We start from the raw sequence: 27,911 nt of genomic DNA, 5'->3' as shown, positions 1-27,911 counted from the left end.
TCCATAGAATTTACAGAGGAGGAAAGGATTACTCAGTTTGCAACTGAGTTCTCCAAAGACTTTTGGAAAAAAATATTCAACCAAAATAAAATTAGAACACTGCTCTAGCACATGCCGGATGAGAAGTGGTTGGAGGACACATACCATCTTTTGCTTCCCAGAAACTTTTTATATCGTATCTCTTTCCTCCTATGTTGTCAATGAGATGCTTGATGTGTTTACTTGTGGATGAATGTTTAAGGGTAGCATTTCATTATTGGGTTTGGTCCTCTATCCCTGTGCTGAATTATTAGAGGAGTTGGAGTTACTCTCAAAAGAAAGGTGAAGAGTTTACACTTTGTCATAGCTATAAGTCTTCTTTTTTCACCTTGTTTAGTCAAGTCGCATCCAACCCTTTGCGACCCTTAAAAGTCCACTGGGCTCCTCCAGCCATGGCATTTCCCAGGCAAGAATACTGCAGTGGGTTGCCATTTCCTTCTCCAGTAAGTCCTCCTGCTAAGTTGCTTCAGTTGTGTCCAACTCTGTGCGACCCCATAGATGGCAGCCCATGAAGCTCCCCCGTCCCTGGGATTCTCCAGGCAAGAACACTGGAATGGGTTGCCATTTCCTTCTCCAATGCATGAAAGTGAAAAGTGAAAGTGAAGATGCTCAGTCGTATTCGACTCTTAGCGACCCCATGGACTGCAGCCTACCAGGCTCCTCCGTCCATGGGATTTTCCAGGCAAGAGTACTGGAGTGGGGTGCCATTAAGTCCACTTTGAAACTGCTTGCCTGAGACTGGTTAGGAGTTTCAAATATTCTTCATCTTCCTTTACAAAAAGATTTCATGGCAAAAAGTGTTACCAATTTAAACATTTTACCTCTTTTCTATTCTCAACTCCCATTTTTCTTGTTAACTTCTGGGGACTGACTGCTGGCAGACTGAAACTGAAAATTATTACTGTTGCCAAAAAGTTGAAAAGAAATAAAGGGAATTTGTAGGAGGAGGATTACTAAATTGAACACAAAGGATTAAAGAATCAGAAAGACACACTCTTAAGATGTGTCTTCTACTGAATTAACTGTGTTACAATATTTAAGAGCTGTGCTTGGGACATGGTCACCATGGTTATGGAATACTAAATTGATAAATATACTTTATTTTTCCATTAGTGTCAACGTTTTAATCTGCTTTTGATTTTCATGTTTTATTTTAAAAGCATAAAATGTACATCCCTGCCATTCATTTTATAGAAATTAAATAGCTATGAAATTAACTTGCATACAGAATTTTAAACCAAGGCTTCTCTCACCATGGACCACAGGCTCTAAGAACACAGGCTCTAAGAACACAGGCTCAGTAGTCGCCACCTAAGTTATCGTAAATGGCTAACTGTTATAATCAGCACCTTATATTTCTAAAGGTTAAGAGTTATAACTATTTTAGCTAAAACTGTACTAGAGAGGCAGGGTTCACTAATCCGGGTAAATCAAATTAAGCTACAATGAAATACATGAAGAATAACTTTTTTTAATTGGCTTTACAGCAAACATCATGTAAAACATACATTCAAATTATGATACCTCAAAGTCAGAAGGGAATAAAATACGCCTAACTGTACAATTTAAATACAATAATAAGATCAAGAATTTGAGTTAAAATTTATCAGGAAAATACCAAAAGATCAAAAGATTTTTGACAGAACAAAAATGACTAAAAAGAAAATAAAAGAAGTGACCTGCTAAACATTTGTTCAATTTTAGGAACTCAGTATGAGGAATAAGACATATTTCTTTACAATTTAAAAAATGTCCAGGTTGGATCATCTTTTGACGTTCGTTAGTCTCGCTGTTTTGCTCACAAGTTTCAGGCTGCACGTCTCTGGCTGGCTAGCTGGCGGCAATGGTCTTTTCTGCTCTCACAGGCTCTTTGGGCCTAGAGTAGTCCCAGGGCTGGCGATTCTCAGTGAACCCGTAGAGTTTCCTAAGTGCCACTCGAGCAGCTTCTTCTTCTGCGACTAGTACTGTCTCCCCAGGGCCTTCTGCAATCAGCTTTTTATCACTAGGAAAAAAACCCAACAATAGCCTGAAATTACATGGTGCATCATAAAACAAAGCACACAGATCAGTTTTCCCTGGTCTAATTTTCGCAGCAATATTCACCAAAACTATCAGAAATATTGTGCCTTTTCTTGTCTTTCTACCAGCAGTGTATGAACTGCTGATGAAGGATGTGTTTAAAGCCTGCCCATCTGATAAGCAAGAGCATCTCATTTTGCTTTGCACTTCAATTAAAATTAAAGATGCAACATCTTACAACACCATCAAGTTTCTCCTTTGCAATGTCTTCCACTGCCTTTATACCTACGAAGTCCTACATCATATAAAATCAGAAAAATATTTACCTAAATTTTAAAAAAGTCATTGTAAATATTTTCACAGTTTACACTTAACACTTCTATCCACCTGAAATCAACCTGAGGCAGGTCGACTGTTACTAAGAAACCTAAAAGTTCTCAGCATGGGCTGACTTATTTTGATGGACAACGTTCAATTTCTTTTTCAGTTCTAGGCTCAACTGAAGCTGTTACAAGTGTGGACTGGGGTTAAATCTCTATTACAAGTCAATTTTTTTTTTAAAGAAATGTTTAGATTAGCAGGATACTCTATGAGATTTCCATTGTAAATGGTTGGTTAACAAAAGCTACTATTAGCAAACCACAGATTACCTACCTTCCCCTAAGGATGACAAGCAGGAAAGGAAGTAGTTAGTGACTAGATCACCAAGGGAATGAGGTTTTCAAAAAATCCTTTAATGCAATTCGAGGTTTATTAAAGAATTGTGAAAAGTCAGTTTTTAAGACTTCTGATCAATATTATAAAGATTAAAATTTTACTAACCAGTATAAGCCAACAAAATACACAGGCAAAGCTGTGGTGCTTCCAGACTGCCTAGTGAGTCTAGATTCAGGAGCTGAAATATTCCTTTTCTTCAGTTCTTGTACCAGTAGCCCCATGGGATTTATTATCTTCCAAATCTCAAAGAGTTCTTTTCCTGTCATTTGAGTAATTAAGAAGTCCTGCATATAAAAATATAATTTATACATTTAAATTAGTATAAGGAAAATAAGGACCAAAATTTAAAGTTCATTTCTAACAGAAACTTTAAAATTTAATGTGATTAAAAGGTATGAGCTAGTATGTATTGGGTTGACCAAAAAAGTCCATTTGGGTTTTTCCATAAGATGTGACAGAATAACCTAAAGAAACTTTTTGGGCAACTCAATATAAAATAAATAAAGTATAAGCATATGTTGTACAGCAAAGGGAATATGCTCCTCAAGGTTTCTTCCTGGAATGACCTTCTTGGGGCAAATGTCACTTCTCTAAAACTTCCCTAACCCTGCTGGAATTAGTAGTCGCCTCCCCTGAGTTCCCTCTACACCTTATAATACCTGAGGGCACTGTCCACATTCTACTCTCTCTGCCTATGAGCTGTGAGCAAAGACTGAATCCAATTAAACTCTGGTTCCAGTGCTTGGCACAGTGCCTGGCACACAGGAAACAATACATATTAGGTGAGCAAATGAATGACATAAGACCATTCAAACCAGTCAGTTCCACTATGGAGAGTGGCTGTGCTCACACTATACCACCAACACAGTAAGTTCTACTATGGGAGATGTCACAGCTCTTGACTGAGAAGTAAGATATTTGAATTATCTATCTCTTTGAGGATCTATCGACTTCCCTGGTGGCTCAGATGGTAAAGCATCTGTCTACAATGCGGGAGACCTGAGGATCTATAATTGGAACTGTCAACAGAGGCACTAAAATATGGTAAACAAGTATTTCCAAAATGGTCTCATGACTACCTTATGAAAATTTCAAAATAGTGACCAAAAATTGTTTAGATAGTTCTAAGACTCTATATAAGCTATAGTGATTGGGAGAGAATGGAAATCAAGGGAGGATCTTGTTAGAATTTCTTTATAAAAAAATGTTTAATTGCAGGAGAAAGGGGGGGGCAGGCGAGGCTTTCCTTTTCACCTCAGGCCTGCTGCTGCTGTTAAATTGCTTCAGTCGTGTCCAACTCTGTGCGACCCCATAGACGGCAGCCCACCAGGCTCCCCCGTCCCTGGCATTCTCCAGGCAGGAACACTGGAGTGGGTTGCCATTTCCTTCTCCAATGCAGCAAAGTGAAAAGTGAAAGTGAAGTCGCTCAGTCGTGTCCGACTTTTAGTGACCCCGTGGACTGTAGCCTACCAGGCTCCTCCATCCGTGGGATTTTCCAGGCAAGAGTACTGGAGTGGGGTGCCATTGCCTTCTCCTAGAGGGCTTCAAAGGGTCCCCTGGCCTCTGAATGAGGCAATGGATGTTCAGTCAACTGGCAGTCAGCAAACACTCCCACTTAAGGTGACAGTCTGGCAGAAGTTACCTGCAGTAATGGGGCCGAAGTCCACACCTGATGTCAGGGGTATAAAAATCCTTAAGACCTGAGGTGGGATTCATAGCAGGGATGTCATTTTGAAAGGAACCCTATCCAGAAAACTAGAAGCTGACAGCCAACGCCCACATGAAGGTACATGGTTGTAAGGTTCCAGCTAGGAACAAAATGCTCACTAGTGTCTGTTTAAACAGTGAGCAGACTCAGAAAGCACTAAACCAGCTTTTAGCCATCAAGTCAAGTAAACACCTTCTGCTTTCCTTTCCTTCTATTTCCCTCAGCTCCATCTCCAGAGGCGTCAGTTAAAAACCTGCTTCCATAAGACAGACAGATAAGTCCTGGCTGGGAAGTTGGAAGGGAGACCTTAACTCTGAATGAAGTCTGAGTGTTGGTTAATGCGAGTATCCTTCTCGATCAAAATGATCAGATCAACTTAGTGTCAAAGCTAAATACATAGATTCCAACAGTAAGGGAAACTGGTTTAAAACAACTAATTTCAAAGGCCTGAATCAAGACTCTTTTTGTGACTTGAAGTGATTGCCTGGACTATCCATTATGTAAGAAAGACCAAAACTCATGTTTTCATCCAAAAGCAAAGAATAAAACTTCTCCCAATTGACAACTTCTAAAAGGACAGTGGAGTTAAATCATACCAATTACTTAAGTATTTTAATTAGGCAAGCTACTGGCTAACAAGGAATTTGGTGTACATAATGAAAAATGAAAGTGTTACTCACTCAGTTGTGTCTGACTCTTTGCAACCCCATGGACTGTAGCCCGCCAGGCTCCTCTGTCCATGGGATTTTCCAGCCAAGAATACTGGAGTGGGTAGCCATGCTGATCCAGGGATTGAACCTGGGTATCCTGCATTGCAGGGGGATTCATTACCACCTGAGCCACCAGCAAAGCCCATAATAGGGACTCAGAAATCCAAGACTGTATCACTCAGAAAAGCAGAATAGCAGCTGGTACTTAAGCAAGGAGCTGCCAAGCTACACTAGGCCCTCCAGCGGTGTCCTTTGGACTCATTCACTCACTAAACACCTGAGCCTCTACTGTGCAGGCACTACCCTTGTCCCTTAGGATGTAAAACTAAAAACATGGCTTGCAGTCCTGCCATGAGGTAAACACTAAATTTAATATTTAATTCACCTCTAATTATTCAAGAATAATTAAGATACTATCATAAAAATAATTAAGATACTATCATAAAAAACTTTTTTTAGAAAAGGCAGAGGAACCAGAGATCAAATTGCCAACATCTGTTGGACCACTGAAAAAGCAAGAGCGTTCCAGAAAAACATCTGCTTCTGCTTTATTGACTATGCCAAAGCCTTTGATTGTGTGGATCACAACAAACTCTGGAAAATTCTTAAGGAGATGGGAATACTAGACCACCTGACCTGCCTCCTGAGAAATCTGTATGCAGGTCAGGAAGCAACAATTAGAACTAGACATAGAACAACAGACTGGTTCCAAATAGGAAAAGGAGTATGTCAAGACTGTATATTGTCTCCCTGCTTATTTAATTTACATGCAGAGTACATCATATGAAATGCCAGGCTGGATGAAGCACAAGCTAGAATCAAGATTGCAGGGAGAAATATCAATAACCTCAGATATGCAGGTTTCACCACCCTAATGCCAGAAAGCAAAGAGGAACTAAAGAGCCTCTTGATGAAAGTGAAAGAGGAGAGTGAAAAAGTTGGCCTGAGGCTCAACATTCAGAAAACTAGGATTATGGCATCTGGTCCCATCACTTCATGGGAAATAGATGGGGAGACAGTGGAAACAGTGACAGACTATTTTGGGGGGCTCCAAAATCACTGCAGATGGTGACTGTAGCCATGAAATTAAAAGATGTTTGTTCCTTGGAAGAAAAGTTATGACCAACCTAGACAGCATATTCAAAAGCAGAGACATTACTTTGCCAACAAAGGTCCATCTAGTCAAGGCTATGGTTTTTCCAATAGTCATGTATGGATGTTAAAGTTGGACTAAAGAAAGCTGAGCACCGAAGAATTCATGCTTTTGAACTGTGACGTTGGAGAAGACTCTTGAGGCTCCCTTGGACTGCAAGGAGATCCAACCAGTCCATCCTAAAGGAAATCAATCTTGAATATTCATTGGAAGGACTGAATGCTGAAACCTGATGCTAAGAACTGACTTCTTGGAAAAGACCCTGATGCTCGGAAAGATTGAAGGCAGGAGGAGAAGGGGATGACAGAGGATGAGATGGCTGGATGGCATCACCATCTCAATGGACATGAGTCTGAGTAAACTCCAAGAGTTGGTGATGGATAGGGAGGCCTGGCGTGCTGCAGTCCATGGAATCGCAAAGAGTCGGACACAACTGAGTGACTGAGCTGAACTGATAAAAAGCTTTAGGTCTTTCTCAGTTTGGATTAGGAGAATAATTCACATGTAACCTGCCAAGGTCATAGCACAAAGAAGTGAAGCACAAAAAGAAATTTTTCTTTCTACCTCAAGCATGTTCCAGCATGTGCAACTAACAATCACCTACCCTGATGAAGAGTGCAGTCCTCTTGGGTCCGCTGCTCTGTAGCAGGGCTCCAATCACTGCAAAGAAAGTCTGCCGTAACACAGCTGGGGGGACAGGGAAGTCGGCACTCAACGTCAACTGCTCCACTGCCAAGTTCCTAGCTACGTGACACACAACTTCCTCACCGGTGAGATAGTCAACCAGACTTTTAACTCCTTCAGTGGGCAAGTCTGGGAACGCGTCCTCAAAAAATTGCGTGAGGCATGTCTGTGAAAAAGATGTCCCTTGTTCAGATAGTTCTTGATTATCTTTGAGGTTCAGAAGAACAGCTTCCTTCTCTATTCCAAGTTTTTGGCGTTTGGCCTCCTCACTCTTAATATAGCAGCTATTAACAAATGCAGTTTTGAGAAGATCTAATGAAAAAGTTTCCTGTAACCGAGGGCCAAATGCTTGTATTTCAGCATGGTAATCCCAGTTGGGCTTCTCCGAACTGAAAACGTAAAACAGAAGACAGTAAGAGATAATAAAGAGAACAAGATGTTGCTGTGATGCAAACATTTCTCGTTGTGATGCAATTTTATTTAATTATATAAAGAAAATTTTAAAAGATTGAGCTTCATTTTAACTCCAGAATCTGATTTTCTAAAAATTAAAACTTACATCAGCTGATTACTTGTGGTCCTTTGCTGGATTAATTGTCCCTCTGAGTCAACTGCCACATCAAAGCAGTTCATCAACAGAGACTAAGACCTTAACCTCACTTTTAGGTTCTACTGTTATAACCATGGTACTATGCTTTATACTTATACATGAAACACAAATTATAATTTCATATGTTCAAGTCATAAACACTAAGTATATTATATTTATCTTGTATTTCATTATTTTAAGATTTGGAAGCATTCATTGAAAATTAGCAATAAAATCTAGTTATCAATATTGTAAGTAGGTTAAAACTTCACAATCATTCTCAAGAACGACTAAAAGGTCTTTTAAAAACTAAAGACAATAAACCAAAAATAAAACTCTCAAGTAAAAAGGAGCTGCAAAAAGATCTGGGTTGTAAGTCATTAAGACATATATATAATCTATATAATATATAAAGTTTCTAACAACTATTAAAGCCTGAAATGACTAACCTCACTATAACCAAATGTAGATTAAGAAGGAACACTATTTTACTATTGTTTTTAGGAAAAAACTTAATATTCTGTGTTGAAAAAATATAGAACTATGAACATATATATTCCTACCAGGTGTATAAACTAGATCGGCTTTTTGCGGGGGAGGGCAATATTAAAATAGCTATCAATTTTCATACTAAATTTCCAAAGGAGCAATAACTTCAAAGCTATTCGGTGTTACATCGGTTGTAACAGCAACAGTAACTCAAACACCCATCAAACGGAGCCATCAAAGAGTGAGGTGCATCTATTCGTACGACTACGACACACGTTAAAGAAACATTATTTTAAAAAATGCAAAACTTTATGTATAAGGGGATCTTTTCTGGAGTTATATAAAGATCTGAGGGTCTTCCTACCAGACTTTCCACTAGCAGAACAAGATTAATTATGGCAAAAACCTAAAGCCAAACTATTTTCCCTTTCCTCTGGATAGTGGACTTGTGATTGTGTACTTTTTTTCTTGCCCTATATCGCAATACTGTTTTATGCTTTCCTCCCTCTTGTCCGTACCCAAGGAATTCTGAGGCAGCAAAACAAAGCAGGGGCTAAAACACCCAAGCCCGGGTATAGGTTACCCTCCAGCTGGCCTTATTTCTCACAAGTCTCAGTCTGCTAAGTCACTTCAGTCGTGTCCGACTCTGTGCGACCCCATAGACTTCGGAAGCCCACCAGGCTCCCCCGTCCCTGGCATTCTCCAGGCAAGAACACTGGAGTGGGTTGCCATTTCCTTCTCCAATTCGTCAAAGTGAAAAGTGAAAGTGAAGTCGCTCAGTCGTGTGCGACTCAGCGACCCCATGGACTGCAGCCTACCAGGCTCCTCCGTCCATGGGATTTTCCAGGCAAGAGTACTGGAGTGGGGCGCCACTGAGTTCCAAGAGCGTCGGAGGCAGCCATGCGCCCAACTCCTCAGCAGAAATGCATTGCCTTTGCCTCCGCCACGCGTCCACGACCCGTGGGTGTCTCTATCGCACAACTAGGGTCAGGCCAGGAGCAAACGTGCGATGAGCATCCCTAGCCACCACCCGGCGGAAGCCGCGGGGGAGCGCGCGCCCCGGCTCTAGGACCGCCACCCCTAATCTCTTCCCCCGGTGGCTCCTACCGGCGCACAGGCGGCGGCGGGCACCGGAGCAGGCGCCACCGCTCTAACTCCTTCTGGAACCGGAAAGCGGCGCGGAATCCCTTCTTCACTCCCCGAACCGGCGGGGCGAGAGTGGGGCCGGCCGTTGCCAGGAGGCAACGGGGACCTCGCAGCAGCAGCCTCGTCAGGCCAGATGCCATTGCACCGGAGAAAGCAATGGAGGGCGGAAAAAGGAGAGCCGGAGCAGTGTCACGGTAACACAGTTCCCCCGGAAACCAGGAGACGCGGGAGAGGCGGGGGCTGAGCCAGCGCCCGGTGGATGGGGGGGCCAGTGGGGGTGTTTTAGTGGGCATGCGCAAACGTTGGAGTTTTGTTGTTGTTTGTTTGCTTGCTTGCTTGTTTTGTTGTTGTTGTTTTCCCTCAGTTCAGTCCATTCGTGTCTGGCTCTTTGCCAACGAACCATCTCATCCTTTGTCGTCCCCTTCTCCTGCCTTCAATCTTTCCCAGCATCAGGGTCTTTTCCAATGAGTCAGTTATTTGCATCAGGTGGCCAAAGTATTGAAGCTTCAGTTAAAGCATCAGTCGTTCCAGTGAATATTCAGGGTTGATTTTTTTGTAGGATTGACTGGTTGAATCTCCTTGCAGTCCAAGGGACTCTGAGGACTCTTGGTTCCAACACCACAGTTCAAAAGCATCAATTCTTCAACATCCAGTCTTCTTTCTGGTCCAACTCTCACATCCGTACATGACTACTGGAAAAACTATAGCTTTGACTAGACGGACCTTTGTCGGCAAATTAACGTCTCTGCTTTTTAATATGCTGTCTAGTTGGTCATAGCTTTTCTTCCAAGGAGCAAGTGTCTTTTCATTTAATGGCTTTAGTCACTATCCACAGTGATTTTGGAGCCCAAGAAAAAGAAGATCTGCCACTGTTTTCATTTTTTCCCCATCTGTTTGCCATGAAGTGATGGGGCAGGATGCCATGATCTGCTTTTTGAATGTTGAGTTGTTTTTTTTAAAATATGGAATGCTTCACGAATTTGCATATCATCCTTGCGTAGGGGCCATGCTAACCTCTGTATCGTTCCAGTTTTAGCATATGTGCTGACGTGAACTGGAATGTTGTGTTTTAAGCGGTTTTTTTGCTCTCCTCTTTCACTTTCATCAAGAGGCTCTTTAGTTCCTCTTCACTTTCTGGCATTAGGGTGGTGTCATCTGCATATCTGAGGTTATTGATATTTCTCCCTGCAATCTTGATTCTAGCTTGTGCTTCATCCAGCCTGGCATTTCAAATGATGTACTCTGCATGTAAGTTAAATAAGCAAGGTGACAAGATACAGTCTTGACGTACTTCTTTCCCAATTTGGAACCAGACTGTTGTTCCATGTCCAGTTCTAACTGTTGCTTCTTGACGTGCATACAGATTTCTCAGGAGGCAGGTCAGGTGGTCTGGTATTCCCATCTCTTTAAGAATTTTCCAAAGTTTGTTGTGATCCAAACAGTCAAAGTCTTTAGCGTTGTCAGTGAAGCAGATGTTTTTCTGGAATTCTCTTGCTTTTTCGATGATCCAACGGATGTTGACAATTTGATCTCTGATAATTTGACCTTTTTATTTCCTACCTGGATATTAATTACTCTTGAGTGTACAGAGCTTCATGGGCTTTGGGGTCCAGAAATTTCTGGAAGAAGTTTCTTCATCTTGTCAGTTGCTCTTGTTCCTTCTGTCCTAATTAAAGTAAAACAAGCTGTTTCATGTTTAAAGAAAACTCTTAAATTCTCAAAAAGAAAATACTTCTTATCAAGGCGTAGTCTTAAAGAGTTCAAGACCATGAATATAGCAGCTGTTTATGGACAAATATTTACCTGGCATGTCTCCAGAAGCCTTCCTTTTAGGAGCCCTAGACTAAGAGATTATTGAATCCAAAATAAACATTTTTATTTAAAAACAATCTAAGTACAAACTGTTTTACAGCAAAAGGGGGAGGAGGATGGGAGAAATGGGTCAAAATGGGAACAGTGGATTTATGTCATTTTTTTTCTTTATCTTTCACTCTTTAGCAATATCATTATATCACTTTCTTTGTTGTTCAGTCACTCAATCAGATCCAACTCTTTGCCTCCTCATGGACTGCAGCACATCAGGCTTCCCAGTCCTTCATCGTCTCCTGGAGTTTGCTTAAAATCATGTCCATCGAGTAGGAAATGCCATCCAACCATCTCATCTTCTGTCATCCCCTTCCCCTCCTGCCTTCAATCTTTCCCAGCATCAGGGTCTTTTCCAATGAGTCGGTTCTTCACATAAGGTGGCCAAAGTATTGAAGCTTCAGTTTCAGCATCAGTCCTTCCAACGAATATTGCTTTCTTACCAAACTGTTAATTTATTTTTTTAACTTAATATTAAGTCACAAAAGAAGACGAAATCCTCAAGTTTTGAACTGCCCACAAAATATGTGGATATTGAAAGAGTACCTCTTTCTGTGATCTCTCTACTTGTTAATGGCATCCCCCATAGTCACCCAGGTTGGACTGCTATGTCTTCAGTTGTTCCCATTTCCACAAATACCCTCTTTTGTCCAGGTGGCAAGTCTTCTTTCAGTTTATTTCCATAGGAGCTACCTGATGGCTAGCCTATCCCTCTCCCAGGTTATTGTAGTTAGCCTCCACTGTAATCAATCTTCTTCCTTCCTTTCTTCCTGGACACATCTCACCTACATTCACCTCCCTGAAAACTGGTTCATAACAATGTATAGGAGGTAGTGACCAAAACCATCCCAAAGCATGCTACAACTTAGCTCAAGAATCTCCAGTGTTAGGATCTGGCAAAGATTCTCCTTGACCAAACTTCAGTCTAGCTTCTCTAAGCCCTCTTCTCAACAAGGCTTCCACCTCAGGCTCCAGTCTGCCCCATTGACAGGCCTGCGTCACAGTTTCAGCAATAAAGTTAAGTCAGTTTAGAGAGGCTCCCCCCACCCAATGTCTGACAATCCTTGATATCTTATCAAATTCATAAACCTTACTATCCTCCAGTTACGTCTGATCACCCTGGCCTGCCTTTTGTAAGAATTCTGTCAACTTAGGTTAGACAGAATCCCTTAGTACCCCTGATGTTTCCTCCTAGTGCTTTTCTAGCCACTGACCTCTACCCTACTCCTTGGCTTTAAATCCCCACTTCAGTTCAGTTCAGTCTCTCAGTTATATCCAACTCTTTGCGACCCCATGGACTACAGCAGGCCAGGTTTCCCTGTCCATCACCAACTCCTGGAGCTTGCTCAAAGTCATGTCCATCCAGTCGGTGATGCCATCCAACCATCTCAGCCTCTGTCGTCCTCTTTTCTTCCTGCCTTCAACCTTTCCCAGCATCAGGGTCTTTTCTAATAAGTCAGTTCTTCGCATCAGGTGGCCAAATTATTGGAGCTTCAGCAGCAGTCCTTCCAATGTATATTCAGGATTGATTTCCTTTAGGATTGACTAGTTTGATCTCCTTGCAGTCCAAGGGACCCTCAAGAGTCTTCTCCAACACCACAGTTTAAAAATCGCCACTTGTCCATGCTGTATTGGAAACTGAGCCCAGTTCTATGCTGGTGTCTCTTTTCCTCTATTTTTAGGGGAATAGTTCCTAAATAGAATGTATTAACTACTGTCCAGCTCTCATTTTTCTTTGACAGGTCATACAACTCAGTTCAGATCTCTTAGCTTAACCTATTAAGAAGAAGAATCTGAATGGTTCATTCCAGTTTGTAAAAGGGTTCCCTATGGGGAGGGAGAGAAGAAAAGAGGGATATGACACATATGGTAAAACAAGCTGATGTATTTCTGGGTGAAGCAAGTTCTCTCAGAAGAGGTGAGAGGGGATTGTGATTGGGCTTTGTGTTACACTGCATGTGAAATATTGAAAATTCATGGAATATCATTCAAATAAATTGAAGAAAGCACAGGGAACTGTTATTTTAGCAGTATTTTATTAATTGAGAGAAATACTCTAATAAATGACTACTAATATAGTTGGAGAGAGAAGTATTAAAGAAAACGGGGGACCACAGTTTTTTGTTTACAGAAAAAGGCTCAAGTCACTGACCTTTCCTGAGTTCCAAAGAGTAGTTACTAATTAGGAGAGTGAGGGAACACAGAAACAAAGGAAAAGCAGTCATCAAGAAAAGTAATAATAGCTTAAACAATAGTTCAGTGATAACAGTCCTTGTTCCTCCTCAAGGGAGAGTCTAGCAATCTGATGCATATCTTTGAGTTGTTTTGCAGAAACTAAGACCCGCTCCACTCAGGTGGAGAATGGTGACTACAGGCTGACCAAAAGTACCAGTACCCTAGACAAGTGGAAACCAGAAGGTTGATGATTCAGATTTCTAATCATAGCCAATCACCACCAAGCAACCAGAAGAAAGTCATGAGTCCCAACCCTTACCCCATATGTTGCCTTTAAAACCTTCACTGAAAGCCATTCTGGGAATTGCCTCTTTTGAGCATGAGCTGCCTGTTCTCCTTGCTTCTCTTCCATAGCTGCTTAGTCATGTTTTTTGTTTTGGTGTTTTCTTTTGTGACCCCACATACTGTGTAGCCTACCAGGCTCCTCTGTCCATGGAATTCTCCAGGCAAGAATCCTGGAGTGGGTAGCCATTCCCTTTTCCAGGGGAATCTTCCCTACCCAGAGATCAAACCTGGGTCTCCTGTGTTGCAGGTAGATTCTTCAGTGTTTGAGCCATCAGGGAAGCCACCCTGCAAATTAACTCTGACTTTCCTTCACTGCAGTGTGGTGGCAGTAGCTTTGCTGTGCTTGGGGCTAACAAATCCAAATTTGGTTCAGCAACATTTATGCTCCACAGATACTAACTGTGAGCACCCAGCCAGCTCCTAGCAACACCCAAGTCTGGCTGACAGTACCAGGCCAACTCCTAGAAATGAAAGGCTGCTTTTCTCTTTCTCATAGCTTTGTGACCTTAAACAAGTGATTCAACTTCTCCATGGTTCAGTTTTGTAATTTCCAAAGTGAGACTGCGAGAGCACTTACCTCTTCACCTCTTAAATTGTTATCCTGATGAAGATAACCCATGTAAAAAAGCTATGGTTTTTCCAGTAGTCATGTATGGATGTGAGAGCTGGACTATAAAGAAAGCTGAGGACAAAGAATTAATGCTTTTAAACTGTGGTGTTGGAGGAGACTCTTGAGAGTCCCTTGAACTGCAAGATCAAACCAGTCAATCCTAAAGGAAATCCATCATGAATATTCATTGGAAAGACTGATGCTGAAGCTCCAATACTTTGGACACCTGATGCAAAAAAGCTGCCTCATTGGAAAAGACCCTGATGTTGGGAAAGATTGAAGGCAGGAGAAGGGGACGACAGAGGATGAGGTGGTTGGATGGCATCACTGACTTGATACATGAGTTTGAGCAATCTCCGGGAGTTGGTGATGGACAGAGAAGGCTGGCGTGCTGCAGTCCATGGGGTTGCAAAGAGTCATACACGACTGAGCGACTGAACTGACTGAACCCAATAAAGATTTTAGGATCGTGCTTGGTATACAGTTACCGCTCAATGAGTGCCTTTCAAAGATCCTAAATTGCATTCTTATTTTTCGCACTTTAACATGTCTGGAATGGAGGTGTGGTCCAAACAAAGGCTTCTTAGAATGGATACAGTATAGTATTGTTATTTTCGATAGGTTCTAGTTTGAGGGACAATTCCTTTTCACCGCCAACTGCTCAATCCATTCCTGGGTCCATGAGTTTCCTTTTCGAACTTTGTAACCTCCCCCACTTCTCAGGCGAGCCCTTTACAGGCCTTTCCTGGCCACGTAATTTTTTTGGCTGCGCGGCTTCCTCAGCCAATATGGTAGGCGGCGGACGCACTCGGGAGCTTACGGCGGCGCGGCACCCACGCGGCCGGGGGAGCCGGAGCGAAACCCAACTGGTCCCCGCCCGCCCGCCCGCCCGCCCGCAGTCAGCTGATGGGCCGCCCGTCGCGGAGACCGCCGCCGCCGCTCGAACATGGCGGCCGAGATCCACTCCAGGCCGCAGAGCAGCCGCCCGGTGCTGCTGAGCAAGATCGAGGGGCACCAGGACGCCGTCACGGCCGCGCTGCTTATCCCCAAGGAGGACGGAGTGATCACGGCCAGCGAGGACAGGTAGGGCCGGCGGCTGGTGCGCGGCGGGGCCGAGGCGCGACGAGGGCGGCCCGGATTCCACCGGCTCCCGAGTGTGGGGGCCGTGGGAGTCGCCAGCCTTGGCCCTCTCCGCGTGGGGGCGTCCACGGTCACCGGGTCCCACGGCCCGTCGCCCCCCGCCAGCCCTTCTTGGTCGCCGGGACCCCCTCCCTCGAGTTCCCGCCTGTGGGGTCCTCTAGTCTTGACCCGCCGCCGCGCTTCTCTGGTCCCAGACCCCAGTCTGTGCTTCGCACCTCCCGGTCAGGGACACCTGTCCCAACCCCCGGCCATTGCGTTCCCCCAGCCAGAGACCCGCATCTCCGCCGCGCCCCTCCGGTCCGAGACCCCCCATGGTATACCCTTCGAGCCCGGGACCCCCGCACACCCTCCCCCCCTACGCCCCACCTCTCCTTTGCCTAGAGCTGGAAGCGTCCCCTCCGCGGTCCGTTCCAAGTCGCCTTCTCTGGTAGCCAGGACTGGCCTCCGGTTCCCGCGGGACCGGGTGCCAGGGATCCTTTTCTTGAAACAAACCTCCCGGCGCTTCAGCACTCTTCTGCTCTACGCTGGGGTTTACACCTCTCTTTGGCGCTCACCAGGTCTCTAGATCAGTTACTTTTCCACAGCTGTTAGAACCACTTGAATTGTTACTTACAAAACAAGGTCCCCCCCCCCCCCCCCCGACCCCCCCGAAGTGACTCACTTAAGACTCTAAGAATAATAAAAATGCTTTTATTTTTAAAGAAATTTGATATTTCCACTGTTAATGGAAAACCAGTTATCCCTTTCCATAAAAAATGGATGGCTAAAACGTTAATCTCTGTGCACCTAAAGTCAGCTCTTGTCTTGTTAACAGGGCGTCTTGCCTATCATATCTTGTTAACAGGGCGTCTTGCCTATCATACTTTGGGAAACACTGATCCTATGCGATTTTCTCATCCTCCCCAAGAGGAAACAGGTTCGTAGAAAGGCAGAGATTCTGGTGACGCCAGAAATGCACCCCAAGATTCCCCACTCCAGCTCTCTGGTCTTTCTAGGGTTTTGTGATTGGATGGGAGAGAGATTATTTGTGTTGTAACTTGAGCGTTTTGTAAACCCTTAAAACTTTCAAAGGTTAGTGGCTTTACTGTGGGAATTTGGAGGAAATGACTGATGTTTTTGAGAGAAACTGTTTCCTTGCTGCAGTGAGTGTTCTTAAACGGTGATATTGCAAAAGTGGAAAGTCTTTCTGGAAGAAGGAAGGTTGTGCTGTTTTGTTAAAGTGGGAGGCACGGTACAGCCTTTTGTCGTCTAGTTTTTGAAGTCGGTAGTTTTGAGGGCCTGCTCCCACTGATAAGAGGAAACCTGAAGCCCCCAGCGCCTGTTTGACCTTTGTATTTTGCCTTTGAGTGAGTTTGTTGTGAGCAGGCAATTTACCAGTCACTGACCGCCAACGAGGTGGAGAGTGATTGGTTAAACCTGGATGTGGGTGTGTCACCAGGAAGGAGTGGGAGACAGCGGGGGTGCCTGAGCCGCAGGGAGAGATTGTTCTTGTTCAGTTGCTAAGTCTCCTGTCCTTCTCGGGGAGAAGAGGGAACTGTTTAAAAAAAAAGACAAAGGACACAATAATGATATTTGCATGATATGAACATAGATGGAGACATCACTTTATACAAGTTAGCTGTCTTTGTTCAGTAAAATATTTTAGTCATGACTCATGTGTGTTGGGTAAATTGCTGAGTATTTGCGATTACTGGCCAGGAGCAGTGTTGATCAGTGTTTTATGGAAAGTGATTACTTAGCTGCTCTGGGACTGAAGTGTTCCAGGAAACACTTTCATGGGGGTACAGCAGGGTCCTGGCAGAGGACTGGACCAGGTGGGATTGGGGCCTTGGGTTTTTAATTTGTGTTTCAGGCCCATGGAACTTCCTGGGAGGCAGGACACTGGTTGAAACAGGTTCTGCACTTTCTGAGATTTATGAAAGCACATGGCTATGAGGTTTTTTTGTTGTTGGATATGGTGGTTTGTTTTCACATTGTCATAAGTCTGTGTCATATTCTTCAATCGTTTGTTTATTCACTCATTTATAGATTTAGAAATAATCTCCTTATTGAGTGCCAGGCCCTGGACAGAACAAGGAGCAAAAGTCACAGCACTTGCCCTTATATAACTTCTGATTCATGATTTTATAGCCCCGGACCTTTTAGAACCAGCCAGGAAACAGAACACTGACCACCATTTATCATCAAACAAGCATTTATTGGGCACTTACTGTGTGGCAGGCCCATCTTAGATCTGTGGGTAGAAAACACGCTGAAATTGATATTCCCAAAAGGCTGGATGGTGTGGTGAAGAGATGGCCCTGTGCTCTCCACTCCCTGGGGTGCTGGGGAGACACAGGGGAAGGAGGGTCCTTGGGTGAGCGCTGGGTTTCAAGAAAAGCCTGGAAGAGATATCACTGGTGAAAGGAGTGGTCTCTGTGACCCTGGTCCAGGCAGAGGGAAAGGACAGGAGGGAATCACAGGCGGTACAGAACCATGGTTATTTCTAGATGCCCAGAGCGGAAAGTGTACTGAGACCTGGAAGGCCCAGTGTCCAGTTATAGAAGGATCTGCCTTGTGTGCCACTGTTAAGATTTGGACTTCGGTTTGTGAGCAGTGGGAGACCATCAAAGAGTTTAAAGCAAGCAAATGATACCGTCAGAATGTATACTTGAAATCTTTCTTTTTTTCAAAATATTTATTCATTTACTTGGCACCGGAGGTCTTAGTTGCATCATGTGTGTGCTTGGTCACTCTGTCATGTCCGACTCTTTGTGACCCCATGGACTGTAGCCCGCCTGGCCCCTTTGTCCCTGGGATTGTCCAGGTAAGAAAATTGGAGTGGGTTGCCATTTCCTCCTCCAAGGAATCTTCTTGACCTAGGGATCTAACCTGCATCTCTTTCTTCTCCTGCATTGGCAGGTGGATTCTTAACCACTGCACCACCTGGAAAGCCTCTGTAGCATGAGTTCTTTTTAATTGCGGCATGTGGGATGTAGCTCCTGACCGGGGATCCAACCCAGGCCCGCTGTACTGGGAGTATGGCGTCTTGGCCACTGGACCACCAGGGAAGTCCCCCAGAATTTGTACTTTAAAAATAGCAATAGTTAACCTTTAAAAGTCCCCTCCCTCTTTCAGTAGAGAATTGGACCAATGTATGTGACTGCATCCAGTCCTCACATCTCCCGGTGAGATGGTTTCAATCACTTTCTCTTATCAACAGTTCCAAAATTCAAGGTATTGTAAAAGTCAGAGGTGTTTTTGTTTGTTTGTTTTTGTGAGTTAGGCCTGAAAACTCATTGGTGCTAAAACTTGACCTCCATAGATGAGAGTATTTGTAATCTGTATTTATCCCATGTGGCATGAATATTCATTTGTTTTACTGCAGAGATATCAGTGCATTTCATTGCGGGTCCTACTGGGAGTTTTATGGAACATGTAGTGTAGGTGTCTTATTGTAATGAACATTTGGCCATTTAGAAAACTGGGGTGCAAGGGGCACTGAAGTAACTATTAATACCCGAGGTCACGTTGCCAGTAAATGATGGGAATGAGATTTGAACCCAGGTCTGACTCTGAGGCCCAGGTTCTTTCTGCCGTGCACCTAGTTCCTACACGTTTGGAGAACCTGAGTTGAGGCAGTGTCAGTGGTTGATGACTCCAGCAACAAGTGTGAAATGCTAGGATTCTGCCTTTTGCCCTCCCCCCCGCTTCCTGGGGGAGGGACATTTGGCAATATCTGGAGATATTTTGGTTGTCATAACTGGGGGAGGGTACTCCTGGAATCTAGTGGGTAGAGGATGTAACATCCTGTAACACACAGGACAGTCCCTCAATGAAAAGGATTGGCCAGCTCCAAATGTCATTAATGCCGAGTTGGAGAAACCCTCGTCTGGGCTTAACGTACTTGTTTGTCCGATTTGCCTAGATGGTGGTTCTCAGAGCTTGCATGTGCATCAGGGTCACATGGAGAGGGATCTTGTTAAAGCACAAAGATCCTGGTTCAGTAAGTCTGGGGCTGGGCCCCAGTGTTTGCCTTTCTGTCAGGTTCCCAGTGATGTCCATGCTGATGCTGCTGGTCACACTTGGAGGGCCATTGCTTTATGCAAAAGAGAATTATTCATCGTGCTTGTCTGTGGAGAGGCACTGGGAAAGAATACTGTTTATACCTTGTCGTCTTTTTTTTTTTCATCAGTTTATGGGATATATTTGCCTGGAGCCATTTACATATACCCATCTATTTCCTAGTAAAACCGAACTATATCTGGTAGTGCTAAATACAGAGAATTCCCCCAAGGAGTAATAAACTAATATGGAGGATTCAGCTTAATTCCATGGGACCTGGAGTCACTGCTAATGGTTTGGGCAGCAAGTTTAGGGGTCTAATCAGAAACCTTCAGGGATTACTGTGCCCTGAAGGGTTAACAGAGAATGGTGCTGCTCTTTCACACGGATTCATCTGTATTTTGTTGGGGCTTCCCAGGTGGCTCAGTGATAAAAGAATCTGCCTGCCAACGCAGGAGATGTGGGTTCAATCCCTGGGTCAGGAAGATCCCCTGAGGAGGAAATCGCAACCCACTCCTGTATTATTGCCTGGGAAATCCCATGGACAGAGGAGCTTGGTGAGCTACAGTCCATGGGGTCGCAAAGAGCGACACATCTGAATGACTAAGCACACCCACACAAATTCCTTTGTTTAAGCTTCGTTTTTCATGAAACCTTAGTATTTTTAAATTTTAGTTTTCAGTCACACGTTGGAACTAGAATATCTGAGCATGCAGCGTAGAAAAACGATACATTGGTAAAGTAAAAAAAGATATTCTTGAGTCAGTGGAGTATGACTGTCTTTCTAGTCAGGAAACTGTAAAAATAAAAGTAATAACCTCAGTATTACGTTTCACAATTTAACTGCAGCAGTCATTTTCCTGGTCGGAGAAACAGAAAATGAGACTGTACTTTCAGGACAGAACTGAAATGTTGTGAGGCAATCGGAAATGATCCCCCAGACACGTTTGCTTTCTGAACTTCTTGGAGTTGCACCAAAAATTTAGACAGTTGGTTGAAAAGGATAGATAGCATTTTTTTAAAGGTAAAAATCTTACTAAAAGTCTTACCAGTAAGTTAAGGCTGTGGGCTAGCTATCTTCAATTTTGAAAAATAGAGTTTGGAGAGATGCCTGCTGATACTACTATTTCAGGGGCCTAAAGGTCAAGGTTGATTTCTGCAAGAAATTGTTTTGTCTGGCCTAAGTCAAACAAAGAGAGATTGCGTGTATTTTAAGATATTTTAGGATGTTGCACTTAGGCTGGTAAGCAATAGAGATCACAGAAGACCAACTTTTAAAATATTTTTGGTAGCATCTTCCTTCCCCCCCTCAATAAACATTTCCCCCTAATAAACATTAGCTGTTTATTTTTTTGTTTCCTTTTAGACATTTCTAGGCATATTAAGATGGTTTGAAGGAAAACTGTATATTTAGTAGCTGTTCTCATAGAAACAGTGCTAAATAAACAAACAACTTGATTTTTAAGTGTTATCCTTGGGAGGAATCCTGGTGTAGCTGGAAGTTTTCAGTTTATACAGAAAACCAGAATGTTAACTGCTGTATTTTTGTTGTCTTGCAGTGCCTAAAAATAGACTTTCATTTGTGTTACAAGATAAAGTGAAGAAGTGAGAAGTTGGAAGCCTGGGCAGGAAAGCATCTATTGCTGTGTCGTTAGGAGTGGGTTTTCATTGTTAAGATCATTTTCTTTTATAGCATAGTTTAGAACAGATTCTGAATCTTGAATGCCTGAGTTTGAATCCTAGCCATGTGACCTTGGGCAGTTTACTTTTTTCTCCCAGTGTTGTAGTTCTGTCATCTGTAAAATGGAGATAATAAAGGCTCCAGCCTCCTAATTGTGGGAATTAGATGAATTCACGTGTAAAACACTTTGAACTGTTCCTGGCACAGAGAAGATACTTCATGTGTGTTGGCTATTATTATTTTAATTCCCATTTATTTTGCACTTAATTGCTTTAATCTCATCAGAAGCTAAACATGTCTTTGCTTACGGTGACTTTTGACTATGCGTGTGCGTGCGTGCTCAGTTTGTCTGACTCTCTGCGACCCTATGAACTTTAGCCGGCCAGGCTCCTCTGTCCATGGGATTCTCTAGGCAAGAATGCTCCAGTGGGTTGCCACCTCGTCCTCCGAGGATCTTCCTGACCCAGGGATCAAAGCCGCTCTGGCGTCTCCTGCATTGCAGGTGTATTCTTTACCACTGAGCCACATAGGAAGCCCCTGGTATATATGTGTGTGTGTAAATAATGTGAAATTTTTCCTGCCTGAATAGAACAGTTTCAGAGCAATAGATGCTTTCCTGCCCAGGCTTCTGACTTCTCACTTCTTCACTTTATTTTGTAACGCAAATGAAAGAGTATTTTTAGGCACTGCGAGACAACAAAAATACAGCAGTTAACATTCTGGTTTTGTGTATAAACTGAGAACTTCCACTTTGGGGGTTCCTTACAGACCTTAATAACTGTCTTTGAGCCGTGCCTTTTCAGCATTTCCATATTTGATCGCTTGCAAGTCATGTCAGTCACATGTTTTCACTTATAAAAGTCCTTGCCCTGCTTGCTGTGTAAGGGAGCCCCCAGACCACTGCCAGGTTCTTTGATTCACGAGGACTGCCATTGAGTGGTCATCCTCACGGCTGCACTGTATTTCAGTGGGAGGACAGGGAACAAAATCGATGAAGGGAAAGGTATGGGGTGAAGTCCAGAGGAAACCAAGCCTGAGCTTCCAGGAGTCCTGGCCCTGTAGAGACTCTCAGGAGAAGTTCCATTCCCCCAGCCCGGAGTCATCCCACACGTTTGAAATACTCACACTGGCTACCTCCAAGCTGGTTAGAGGCTCAAGATACCCAGGCTCTCACTGGGGGATGTTCCTGAAGGCAGCCTCTGCCTCACACGTGCCGAAATCCCAGACTCCCAGAAGGAAAGCAGGAGGTCAGTGGTCTCTCAAATGGTAGTTTGGTTTTGGTTTTGTTTTATTTTTTTCCCATATTTAATTATTTGGCTGTGCTGGGTCTTAGTGGCAGCATGCAAACTCTTGGTTGAGGTGTGTGGCATCTAGTTCCCTGACCAGAGATCAGACCCAGGCCCTCTGCATCGGGAGCTCAGAATCTTAACCTCTGGACCCCCAGGGAAGTCGCTCAAATGTTAATTTGAGAAAATCCTCAGTAAATAAATCTGGAAGAAGCATGGACCAGAATTGCAAAACAGCCTCACTATCTCCAACTGTTTTTCTTTTAAGTTTGTTTGCCCTTGTGTTTCAAGACTTCAAGGCTATGAAGAGTTTGGAACGTTTTTGTTTTTTTTTTTTTTAATTTGGAAGTTAATGTTGCATGGACCCTACCTGGACTGACTCCATCCTCTCCTCCTGCTCCTCAGCGGTTGTAATAGTTTTTACCCTCACACTGGCTCACAGGGTAAAATAGCTTTTACCCTCCTGGGTGGCACAGAGGTCACAAAAGATAATTTTGAGGCTGACAGTGGAAACATAGCAACAGGAATGGTTCCTCAAGTCAGAAAGAAAACATCTTCTCAGGTGGAAGACCCAGCCACCCGGCTTGTGGAGCCATTATTCTAATTTAGGGGCTGGCAAAGGTGCACATGCCCTTTGCCCCTGGGTAAAAGTCCGCTGGTGACAGAATCAGCAGTCTGAGGGTCACCATCGTCATGGACAGGATTCCTTCCCTAGACTGTAGAAGGGGATGGAAATGTAAATTTTCTAAGCCAATCTGATTTTCCTTTATTCAAAAGAGGCAAGTTGCCTTCCTTTCAGTTTAGTTAATTAAGTAAAAATCTAGTGTTTTCCCCCATTGTTATTCAAAGAGGAAGGCTGCTTTCTGCCATAGTAATGAATAGGGCAGAGTTCAAGAGACTTGGCTGGAAGGAAACTGCTGTTTATTTGATAAAAGCAGATAGTACCATTAGGACTTCCCTGGCGGCTCATTGTTAAGGAACCCAGCTGACAATACTGGAGACCTGAGTTGGATTGCTGGGGAGGGAAGATCCCTTGGAGGAGGAAATGGCAGCCCATTCCAGTATTCTTGCCTGGGAAATCCCATGGATAGAGAAGCCTAGTGGACTACAGTCCATAGGGTCACAAAAGAGTCAGACACAACTGAAGCCACTGAAACAACATTGTACCATATCCTTTCCTTCTCTCCCTTTTAGGCCAACATTTTAGTGTTACATCAGTAGAAATTACTCGGGCTATCAGAATTATGCATTTTTATCTGTAACCCTGGAGATACTGTCAGACTAGGAAAACACATCCTTTGACATAGGTAACACAAATGTTTGGTCATTTACCAAGGTATAAAATAGCATCAGCAATCCTAAGAGCGACTGGAAAATCAGATTTCCCCAAACTTACTATTTTTTCCAAGTTTAAAAAAAGTCAGGCTTGGGGCTTAATTTGTAACACATGCTATATTCTGTATTCTTTTAAGCCAATTCAATGAATAAGCCCTGCATATCAGTTTACAATTTAAAGATGATTAAATTGCTTTGAGTTAGCTATTTGGGGATGATTAGGGTGTTTTTTGGAGAGCTTTTTGAAAGAGCCGGTTTTAGAAATGCTGATGTATCAGGCAAGGTAGAATTTGGCTTTGGGATTTTATAGAAACACCTGTGTGCTATTTGAATCTCTTTATCAAAGTATGGGCATGATTTTCAAAGTAACCATACCAGAAAATAATATGTACTGAACCTAAATGTATGTTCTCATTGGGCGATAGGTTTGAAGAGGGTATTAATCGTGACTTGCACAAGTGCCTCTGGTTTGAGAGCCAGTGCTTTTCAGGAGGAAAATTATGCTTTAATCTGTCTTTTCTCTGGGTTGTAGCATATGTAAATGAGATTTTATAAACTTGGTGATTTCCTAAAGTATCTTTTTAACTCGCTTTTGACCAGTTCTTTGACAGAGTGAAACCAAGGGGCTAGAAAAGATCAAAGGAACCTTTGTTCCTCATCAGGAGTATCTGTGAGCAGATCACAGATTCATCTCCCTGGAATAGGTGCTGCTTTTTATGTATCTACTCTAGTAAGGTAAAGGAACATAAAGAATTCTTATTCTTGATAGGATGAAAAATATTGAGTAATATTTAATTAAGAGTAATATGATCATTTGTGCTTTTGCATAACTTCAATTTCTTGGAAATCAAATTAGCATCTGAGCAGAGTGAGGAGAAGGCAATGGCACCCCACTCCAGTACTTTTGCCTAGAAAATCCCATGGACAGAGGAGCCTGGTAGGCTGCAGTCCATTGGGTCGCTAGAGTCGGACACGACTGAGCGACTTCACTTTCACTTTTCACTTTAATACATCGGAGAATGAAATGGCAACCCACTCCAGTGTTCTTGCCTGGAGAATCCCAGGGATGGGAAGCCTGGTGGGCTGCTGTCTATGGCGTCACACAGAGTCGGACACGACTAAAGCGATGCAGCAGCAGCAGCAGAGTGAGGATCCTAGAGCTCAGTTAAAATTAAAAGTGGACTTAATGTGTTTACTAAGTACTCTGAAATTTTTGGCACTTGGTCAATGCCAAATGCTGTTTTTATTTCCAATTTTGAGGTCAAAGTCCTAATTATTCTTAAAGATGTACTACTTGGAACAGGCAGCATTGTATCGGTTAGCTCTTGCTGTGTTGCAGGCCGTCGTGAAATTCAGAGGCTTAAAACAAGAAGTGTCATCATTGCTTGTGAGCCTGTGAATCCCCTAGACAGTCCACCTGCTCACAGCCAGGCTTGCTTATACACGTGTTGGCCCTGCTCATTTCAGCCATTCTCTTTCACGGGGCTTGCTGGCCACGGACTGGTAGAGGATGGCATCACCTGACACTTGGAGCTCTCTTCCTTGTGGTCCATCCTCTAGCGGGCTAACCCCTCTTCTTCATGTAGACGTAGCCTTTACTCAGGCCCAGTACAGAGCCGGTACTGCATTGCTGAAGCCACGTTCTTTGGGCCAAAGCAAGTCACAGGACAGCCCATCTCCAAGGTTGGAGAAATAGTTTCCGCCTCTTGTTGGGAAGAACTGCAAAGGCACATTGTAAAGCTCACACAAGCAGGGATGGGTAAGAATTGGGCTTGTTCTTGCAATTTACTACCTCAAGCACTTAAATATCATATTGGATACTGTAGTTGATCTTAAGGTACTGAGAAATTTTGTTAGAATCACTGTTCCTGTTTAGCGCAGAAGTTGGGTTTTTATTATTATTATTTTTAACCAAGTGAGAGTTTTGGGGTTGAACCTAGACTTTTCCACATTCTGCATTTATTTGGAGAAAAAAGGAATCAGCTTTGAAGGATAAAATGTAGAGTTTTTTGAATGCCCTTTAGAAAATTGTTCTGTGTATTAATTGCCATATGAAGCATCTTTACTTTGAATTATTTACATTGGTGTTGTCTTGAAATGTGAATTTTCATCACCTTCTGGCAGAATAAGTAGACAGAAGTCAGAAAATCTGATCCAGTGCTGCTGTTGGCTTGTTTGATTTGTAGGGCTTTCTCCCTCCTGGCTTCTGCTTCCCTAAGTATAAGACAGAAGTCTTGGCTGGCATCTTTGTCAAGAGGATGTGGCCAGCATGTACTCAACAGACCACAACTTTTCTAGACTCCCCATGCAGTAGAAGGCAGAAGGTGTTGCCTGTGCCACTGGAGTTCTTCACTGTGAACTTTAAGAGTTAAGCACGTTTCTGCGGTTGTTCTTATTGTTGTTCAGTCGTCCAGTGGTGTCCGACTCTGTGTGACCCATGGACTGCAGCATGCCAGGCCTCCCTGTCCTTCACCATATCCCAGAGTTTGCTCGAACTCATGTCCATTGAGTCGGTGATGCCATCCAATCATCTCATCCTCTGTGGTCCCCTTCTCCTCCTCCTTTCAATCTTTCCCAGCATCAGAATCTTTTCCAGTGAGTTTGCTCTTCGCATCAGGTGACCAAAGTATTGGAGCTTCACCTTGAGTATCAGTCCTTCCAATGAATATTCAGAACTGATTTCCTTTAGGATGGACTGGTTGGATCTCCTTGCAGTCCAAGGGACTCTAAAGAGTCTTCTCCAATATCACAGTTCAAAAGCATCAATTCTTCGGTGCTTAGCTTTCCTTATAGTCCAACTCTCACATCCATATGTGACTACTGGAAAAACCATAGCTTTGACTAGATGGACCTTTGTTGGCAAAGTCATATCTCTGCTTTTTAATGTACTGTCTAGGTTGGTCATAGCTTTTCTTCCAAGGAGCAAGCATCTTTTAATTTCATGGCTGCAATCACCATCTGCAGTGATTTTGGAGCCCAAGAAAATAAAGTCTGTCACTGTTTCCACTGTGTCCCCATCTATTTGCCATGAAGTGATGGGACCAGATGCCATGATCTTTTAGTTTTTTGAATGTTGAGTTTTAAGCCAGCTTTTTCACTCTCCTCTTTCTCTTTCATCAAGAGGCTCTTGAGTTCTTCACTTTCTGCCATAAGAGTGGTATCATATTGCATACCTGAAGATATTAATATTTCTCCTGGCAATCTTGATTCTAGCTTGTGCTTCATCCAGCCCAGAATTTCGCATGATGTATTCTCCATATAAGTTAAACAAGCAGGGTGGCAATATACAGCCTTGACATACTCCTTTCCCAATTTGGAACCAGTCCATTGTTCCATGTCTGGTTCTAAGTGTGGCTTTTTGACCTGGATACAGATTTCTCAGGAGGCGGTTAAGGTGGTCTGGTATTCCCACCTCTTTGAGAATTTTCCAGAGTTTGTTGTGATCCACACAATCAAAAGCTTTAGCATTGTCAGTGAAGCAGAAGTAGATGTTTTTCTGGAATTCTCTTGCTTTTGCTATGATCCAGCAGAAGTTGGAAATTTGATCTCTGCTTTCTCTGCCTTTTCTAAATCCAGCTGGAACATCTGGAGGTTCTTGGTTCACGTACTATTGAAGCCTAGCTTGGAGAATTTTGAGCATTACTTTGCTGGCATGTGAGATGAGTGCAATTGTGCGGTAGTTTGAACATTCTTTGGCATTGTTTTTCTTTGGGATTGGAATGAAAACTGACCTTTTCCAGTCCTGTGGCCACTGCTGAGTTTTCCAAATTTGCTGGCATATTGAGCGCAACACTTTCACAGCATCATCTTTTAGGACTTGAAATAGCTCAGCTGGAATTCCATCACCTTCACTAGCTTTGTTCGTAGTGATGCTTCATAAGATCCACTTGACTTCAGATTCCAAGATGTCTGGTTCTAGGTGAGTGATCACACCATCATGGCTATCTGGCTCATTAAGATCTTTTTTGTATAGTTCTTCTGTGTATTCATGTCACCTTTTCTTAATATCTTTTACTTCTGTTAGGCCCATACTATTTCTATCCTTTATTGTGCCCATCTTTGCATGAAATGTTCCCATGTTATGTATAATTTTCTTGAAGAGATAGATCTCTAGTCTTTCCCATTGTATTGTTTTCCTCTGTTTCTTTGCATTGATCACTGAGGAAGGCTTTCTTATC

The 27,911-nt window shown here is 43.2% G+C and overlaps 2 protein-coding genes and 1 pseudogene across 2 annotated transcripts in view; 1 reads left to right on the top strand and 2 right to left on the bottom strand.

Annotated features, from left to right (window-relative positions):
• Window positions 1-1,490: 1,490 nt before the first annotated feature.
• MRPL44 (mitochondrial ribosomal protein L44) lies at window positions 1,491-9,437 on the bottom strand. The gene is made up of 4 exons (XM_055573601.1): window positions 9,216-9,437; window positions 6,951-7,419; window positions 2,881-3,059; window positions 1,491-2,041 (listed from the first exon to the last, which is right to left on the bottom strand). The coding sequence occupies exons 1-4, from the start codon at window positions 9,392-9,394 to the stop codon at window positions 1,870-1,872; spliced, it is 999 nt and encodes a 332-aa protein (XP_055429576.1). The 5' UTR covers window positions 9,395-9,437; the 3' UTR covers window positions 1,491-1,869.
• Window positions 9,438-10,210: 773 nt separating this feature from the next.
• On the bottom strand, window positions 10,211-10,309 carry LOC129648046 (uncharacterized; annotated as a pseudogene).
• A 4,827-nt stretch (window positions 10,310-15,136) lies between these two features.
• The window catches only part of WDFY1 (WD repeat and FYVE domain containing 1), a 53,593-nt gene continuing 40,818 nt past the window's right edge, over window positions 15,137-27,911 (top strand). Inside the window, exon 1 of the mRNA XM_055573600.1 lies at window positions 15,137-15,330. Coding sequence (XP_055429575.1) covers window positions 15,194-15,330 — 137 coding nt within the window. The 5' untranslated portion in view covers window positions 15,137-15,193. The remainder of the gene's footprint in view (window positions 15,331-27,911) is intronic.

Source organism: Bubalus kerabau, chromosome 3 (assembly GCF_029407905.1).
Source record: "Bubalus kerabau isolate K-KA32 ecotype Philippines breed swamp buffalo chromosome 3, PCC_UOA_SB_1v2, whole genome shotgun sequence".
Taxonomy (NCBI): Eukaryota; Metazoa; Chordata; class Mammalia; order Artiodactyla; family Bovidae; genus Bubalus; species Bubalus kerabau.
This window is presented reverse-complemented; position numbering and strand designations above follow the sequence as displayed.